This window comes from Lissotriton helveticus, chromosome 5_1 (genome assembly GCF_964261635.1).
Source record: "Lissotriton helveticus chromosome 5_1, aLisHel1.1, whole genome shotgun sequence".
NCBI classification, from domain to species: Eukaryota; Metazoa; Chordata; class Amphibia; order Caudata; family Salamandridae; genus Lissotriton; species Lissotriton helveticus.
The window spans coordinates 350,875,589-350,882,846 of NC_136065.1; the positions used below are offsets into that span (position 1 = coordinate 350,875,589).

At 44.3% G+C, this 7,258-nt stretch overlaps 1 protein-coding gene across 1 annotated transcript; it reads right to left on the bottom strand.

Moving 5' to 3' along the window:
- Positions 1-874: 874 nt before the first annotated feature.
- On the bottom strand, positions 875-3,343 carry LOC144753151 (transcription factor HES-5-like). Its single transcript, XM_078640925.1, has 3 exons — positions 3,253-3,343; positions 2,111-2,291; positions 875-1,188 (listed from the first exon to the last, which is right to left on the bottom strand). The coding sequence occupies exons 1-3, from the start codon at positions 3,313-3,315 to the stop codon at positions 908-910; spliced, it is 525 nt and encodes a 174-aa protein (XP_078497051.1). The 5' UTR covers positions 3,316-3,343; the 3' UTR covers positions 875-907.
- Positions 3,344-7,258: the final 3,915 nt, after the last annotated feature.

Consider the following 7,258-nt stretch of genomic DNA (forward strand, 5'->3'; position numbering starts at 1 on the left):
TAGTGGTTCAGTAAATAGGTCATCACTATTAGGTAATACTTCGCCATTCTTTCCTGTGGGCAAGGCCCATAGGTGTGAACAGTTTTGCATTGGCTAATTTGCAAATAACTAATTGGTAATCGCAAATTAGCTAATGCAAAGCCAAGGGTGCCCGGGGGCCTAAGGCCCCCCTGAAGCACCCCAAAAAAATGAATGTGCACATGTAACGTGCACACATGCCCTAGGGGCATGTGGGCGCTACATGGCACTTTGAAAAATGCATTTTTGTGCCATTTTCAAATTTTGCACATGGTTACCATCGACTTGAAATCAATGGCGATAGCATTTTCCTAAATGCGCAGTCTGCATTTAGAGAATGCTTGGTACATGTGCTAAGGGAATCACAATTTCGATTCCCTATTTGTAGTCACAATTTTAGGTAGTCGCAATTTTTGCGATTATCTAAAATTGCGACTACAAAGTCTTCCATACATCATGAAAGGCTATTTTGCATTCTCAAATGGCAGAATTTTGCAATACGCACCATTTACGAATGAAAAATTGTTTCATACATGTGACCCTATATTTCATGTGGAGAGTACAGTGTGCAAATCTAATTGCCTCTCAGACGTTGAACTGGTTCAGACGACTCATTTGATTTAAATGAATAGTTCATTTTTTATATAGAACTGAATATTGTTTTGGTCATTTCTAAGTGGACACAATTTTAGCACATAAATGGATAGAGGCACAGAGTGATAAGGCAATTTTCACAGGACCACACAATTCTTTAAGGTGGGAAAGTCAAAAAATTCAGATCTCCATGTTTACAAGTCAAAAACAACCAAAAGTCCCCAAGCTTCTGAGTGGGGCAATAATGGGTAGCCTCTTAAAAGGCCCCCCAAAAGTGACTGAATTTCTTCTTTGACTACCAAGGCCTCCATAACCTTTCAGTGTTTGGGTTTGCCAGTTTCCTTTCTCCTTGGCATGTTGGAAATGGGGCGATGCAGTGCTTGGAAGACTGGCAACCTCCAACCGATTTGATTTTGGGCTGGTTGTCAATGAGGGGGCGTGTTTTGTCGAAGTACTTGATGAGCTCAATTTGCGTTCCCTCGTTGGGTTGGCAGTATGACAGGAAATGCACCGACTGCGTAAGACAACTCAGGTATCCCTGGTCAAAATCTTTCTGTGAACTGGTTACACTTAAGACTGGAAGAAAAAACAAAGATATATATGTTAAAATGGACCACAGTGCACCCTAGTAAACATCAGGGGAAACATGTAATAAATCAATAAAAGGGATATGGCAAATAACATTGGCCAACCATTATAGAAACAACAGTCGCATTAGATGCTTGCAAAAACTAGAAGCCTCGATTAATCGAAGTTCCAAGAATTGATTATTGGAGAGGTCTATAAAAAAAAGGTAATAAAAGGATGTTCCCTATTTAATTAAAATTGCAACATCCTAGCTCAGGCATTGACAGCTGTTAGTATTACCTAACTCAATGATGCTTGCTTTATCAACCTCGCAGGGGTAATAGGCAGAGCTGGGCATTACAGGACGGAATGCACAGATGTGCAGATTTCACCAAGATGTCTCACTAGTTGATTGAAGGTTTTGGGCTATCTCACTGACCATGTACTAGGACATGCTAACTGTGTGCTCTACATGACAATCAGTTGCAAATACTGTCACACTCAATGAAATGCTGACTAGCTTAGACAGGAGGAAGGCTTAAATGCAGTCATTATAGACAGTTTGTGTCAATTACAGATTCAAATATGATACCTAACCTCAAATCAAGTTATTCGGAAAACCCGAATATGGGCCAAACATACATTTGCAGAGAACTGCATGAAGACTCACTCATTCATATAAATCCAGTGCACAAATCCAACATATGTATTGGACACTGTCAATGCATTTGTGATGCTAATGAGGAGCTAAACTGAGTTTGTGAGACTCATGACAGTAAAAGCCACCAAATGTGCTGTTTCAGCCCCCATGTAATATTGGCAAGGCCTTCATCAGGACAGTAGAACAGCGATGAGAGCTTTTGATAAAATGCACTTAATGTGAAAGCATGGTTTATGCAGTATCTAAAGGTAATATCGTGCGCTCTCTCACCTTGCGTTTGGTGCAGACAGTGCTGTCGGAGGCATCTCACAGCCACCTCCAGGATGTCAGCCTTCTCCAGCTTAGAGTTGGGTTGCTGGGTCTGGAATTCTGCTTGCAGCAGTAGCCGGAGCTGCTCGATGCACCTGTTGATGCGGTCCCTGCGCACCTTTTCCACCGCGGGCTTCCTCAGCTGAAAGGGAAGAAAGTCAGGTTAGACCAGGTGTGCAGTATACAGGAGGCAAGTTTCTAACGATGACACAAGAGAGGCACCTTCAGCTGCATTCACAAGAAAAATAAGACAGAAAAGTCTAGGAAAGAACAAGTGCAACTAATAGAAATAGAATAATTGCAGCATGTTTATATAGTGCCTAATATAATATTGTTGCAGTGCTGCAGCGCTATGCCTACCAAGTGAAAATCAACAGTGCTTTATTTATCTCGTATATATTATTTTGAGTACGTACATGCGAACACACAAAACCATTTTCTATGAGATATATGACAAGTTTAAATAGGGTTGGGATTGTGCTCATCCAAGAGAGAAAGAGCAAGAGATAAGGAAGATATGATGAGATTGGAAAATAAGAGATTTGGAAGTGGGGGGGGGGGGGTTAGAATATTCAAAGTAATGAAGATGATAAAAGGAGGAAAATAATCCAGTGATAAAGGAAAGAGGGTGAAAAGGACTAAAGACTGAAAGGACTAAAGAGTATGGAAAGAGTGAACGAAAAAGGAAAAGAGGTAGTAGGGAAAGAAAAGTAGCTGAGTAATAGAAGAAAATAAGGAACGACGAGAAGAAGATTAGAGAGGAGACGAAAATGCAAATAGAAGGAAGAGACACGAAAAAATAAGAAAAACATTTTGGAGACAAGTGTCAATAGAAAGTGAAGGAAATAAGGAGGGATGAAAGTAGGAAGAAAGAAGAACATGTATAGAGAAAGAGAAGGAAATTAGAAAATATGTAATAAACATGAAGGAATCCAATGGAGAAAGTAATAAAAGGGGGAACAGTGAGTAAGAAATGGAGAATAAGAATGTAGAAGTAAAGTAGAAAAGGGGAGAAAAGATGGAAGAGGTGATAGAAGAGCGCTGAAAAGCGAAGAGAAAATCGAAGGAGAGATACAGAGGGCGAGAGAACGGTGATGACTTACTTTATTCTTATCTTTCGGTGCCTGTCCCTCTTCCGAGTGTGCGTAGAGACTGCTGGGGGCCATTATTGTACTTGCACCACCTCGAATCTGAATTCACACACGCCTTAACTCTGGGGGTGATGCCCAGCCCTTGTATTTATACTCGTGCCAAGCCCCAGGCGCTGTGGGTCTCAGCCCAGGGCGTGTTTCCCACACTCGGGGAGGCGCTGGGAGCCCCCGCTCCCACAATGGGACATGAATCCATCAGGACACGGCCCATTGGCTGCCAAAGGCCAGGAGATAATAACCTTCTGCCCGAGGCGACTGGTGGAGTGTGCTGGGGCGGCCTGGGAATCCGGGGAGGCGCGACTCCTGCACAGCTGGCGCAGGGACCCGAGGCATTCCCAGGGCTCAGCATGTGCCACCGAGGGATCAGGGCACACTTCCAAAGGCGGGAAACCGCGACCAGCCCTGCATGGGTCAGGAGGCGCGCGGGAGAACTTCAAATACTGACAGGCCCCGCCCGCCCCTCCCTACGCACTTTGTAAAATCTGGGCCAAGAGAGAAAACATTCCTTAGTAATTCACCGGTAAAATATAGCAACCCTTGTTGTAGACGCTCACGCCAGGGGTTCCAGTCCCAGTTTGATAGTTTAGTGGACGATGCACCAGTTGCGGTGACCTGTGCTTAACCTAATAGTGACATATTCGAATCCAATTGATATTAGCTGGGGGTAATTCAATAATGTCGATATCTTCGGGCAACCTTCAGGTCACAGGGTCCCGGTGGCAGGAAGATAGCTCAGTGAGTCATTGCGCCTGCTGTTCGGCACATGTTCTACAATACACAGGTCTTTTCCGAAAAGGAGCGTTCAGTGGGTTAATACTCTGCTTCAGAGACCTGTGTACAACTTTTGAGTTTAAATACCGATGGGCTTCTTTACAAGCCCCTTGCGCCACTGGTGCGCCCCTTTTAACGTGGGAAAAAATGACGCACCGGCGGCGCAAGGTGCTTGTAAATAAGCCCCCGATAGTGCAATTTGTTAATGACCTGCCGCCGATATCAGTAGAAAGACGTGAAGTCTATAATCAAGGCAATTCCCTCTCCCAACCCCCATCCCCCAACGCCTGTCGCCAGCCACTCAACTGAACACAGATGGTGTTCCGGGCACTGGAGCTGACTTTCTCAGGACATAACATATGTCACTGGGTACTTCATGTACACTTCAAAAGGCGGGAAAACGCGTCAGAACTCCAGCAGGCAAGTGGTTTAAGCATGAACCAATGAGCCTTGCATAATGGGCGGACATCTTTAATAGACTAGCTCTTGCCAGAGAAAGGTAGGTGTAGGAAACTCAATAGTTTAATGTGTTTGTAGAGATCTGTGCCAAACCTGCAAGTCCCAGGTGGCATTGCTCACTGGGTTAATTCACCTACTGCAGATATTTTTTCGCAAACTCCCGTTCACTGGCTGCTATCCAGATATCACAGCGCAGTGGGTTAATGCAGCTCTGTGTTACATGCTCGTGAACGGTTCCAAACACTTTAATGGAAAAGTATCGACTTCCAGACCTCCATCTAGTGTCTAGTTTACAAATTCAGTTCTCGATCTGCCAGTTTACTGAGGGGAAGCACCTGGTGCTCAACAGGCCACTTGTTCCTATCCCATTATGATATCTTTGAACTCATTCTAAACAATGAGCTTGACATCATCATCCTCACGGAAACCTGGCTAAATTGCTTGTCCACCCTTATCCTTGACCTTCTAGTCCCGCCTAGCCACAACATAATTAGCTTGGACAGACCTTTGAAACAGGGCGGTGGATTAGTGTGTATACAGCGAAATACACTCTCGGTCTCACAATCTGACTCCTCCAGTCAGACCTCCAGTGCGTACCTATGCTTCAACATCTCAAGCAATCACCAACCTGTTTGTAAATTACACACTTTCTATCACCCACCTACAGACAATCTCTCCTTCATTGAACAAATAATGGAAATCATCTCCTCCAATGATGACACCCTTTTGGCCCAAATCTTCCTGGGAGACTTCAACCTACACTGGTTTAACCCAACAGATCAAGCAATAAATTGCCTCAAATCCTTCCTAACGGAACATGAGTTAACACAATACTGTGAGAGCCCAACACATAACAGAGGGGAAACTCTGCACCTCATCATTTCCAAGGGAAAAACCATCTCAATTGATTCCATTATCCCTTGGGATTGGTCTGACCATTATTGCATCTTCTTCCTAATTAACAAAGAGTTGGCCCCAAAGAGCATCCATCCCAAAAAAGCTAAGCAATGGAAGAGAAACATTAGGAATATTAACTCTAAGGATCTAGCAATGCGTTGTAGAAAGGCCTTGACTCCCCAATCGGTCTTGTCTGATGTTCATGCCCTCACAGATTTCTATATTTCGACCATCTCTGGTATCATGGATGAAATAGCCCCCCTACAACAGAAAAATACCTCCTCCAAAATCTCCAAACCCTGGTTCAACGACAACCTAAACTCGGAACGTCGCAACCTAAGGATAGCAGAAAGATCCTGGAGAACGGTACCCTCCACTGAACATCTAATTGACTGTAGATATGTCATGAACACACACAACAGAAAATTCAAGAATGCAAAGGCTGATTCTTCAGATCTCAACTCAATCAAGCCAGAAAGCGCCCCAAGAAACTGTTTGAAATTGTTAAACAACAACCGGGCAAGACACCAAACAGTTCGGACCTCAGCGACGGCCTCCCTTCATGCAACGACATGGCTGACTTTTTCACACAAAAAACAAAAAGCATCAGTCTCGACCTTAAAGCTAAGAGGGCGCTTCTCCCAACTCACGATAAGGCTGCACATTCAGCTCACCATGAGCGGCTCATTCCCTCCAGAGTTAGCACCAAGAACAACGCCGCATGGAGCTGCTTCACCCCCCTCAGAGAAAGCGATATTCACAACACTCTACTGGTGATCAACCCTTCTAACCATTTCATGGACCGCTACCCCCGCTCATTTTCAAAGATATCAAGGACACCTTCGGCCCACTATGGACAAGGATCGTCATTGCCTCGCTGTTACAAGGCACGATCCCCGATTGCCTAAAAGTTGCACAGGTCTCCCCCGTCCTAAAAAAACCTAATGCAGACAGCTCTGACCTCAATAACTTCAGGCCAATCTCCACGCTGGCTAAAACTGCTTGAAAAATGCATGCAGATGCAACTGTGTGCATACATGGAGTAGTTCCAACTCCTGGACCAACATCAATCAGGATTTCGGGGAGGTCACAGCACGGATTCTGCTCTCACGCACATTAAGGATGACATTCTAAAAATGCTAGACCAAAATGAATCATGCCTCCTGATTCTCCTTGACCTATCCTAGGCTTTTGACACTGTCAACCACGACAATCTCCTTTCCATCCTCGAACACAGGATGGACTTTTCAGGACTGGTATTGCAATGGTTTACATCCTTCCTCCACAATTGTTCACAAAACATCAAGATGAATCAAGCCTTTCCCCAACCCTCCTCAGTTACTATGGGGGTTCCACCGGGGTCTGCATTATCAGCGATACACTTAAATGTATTCCTTGAACCATTGTCAAATACTCGGAATACAGCGAACATTCTCTTCCATATGTACACAGATGACACTCAACTTTATCTGAAAATCACCTCCACTGAAGACTTTATCTCACTAAACTCTATAATTATGAATACTCAAAACTGGCTAACTGATAACTAGCACATGCTCAACACATCCAAAACAGAGTTTCTTCTCATTGTTCCGCCTAATCACACCCCTAAGATCGACCACTGGCTGGAACACCTCATGGCCTTCAACTTTGCTCCCCACATCATAGACTTTGCGAAATCCCTAGGAATCACACTAGATAAGCACTTGAACATGCAGACTCATGTCAGCAATGTAAGCAAGGTACTAAGGAACCTCAAACCATTCCTTCCACAGTAGGATTTCATGATGGCGGTACACGCTCTGGTACTGCCCAGGCTAGACTATGGTAA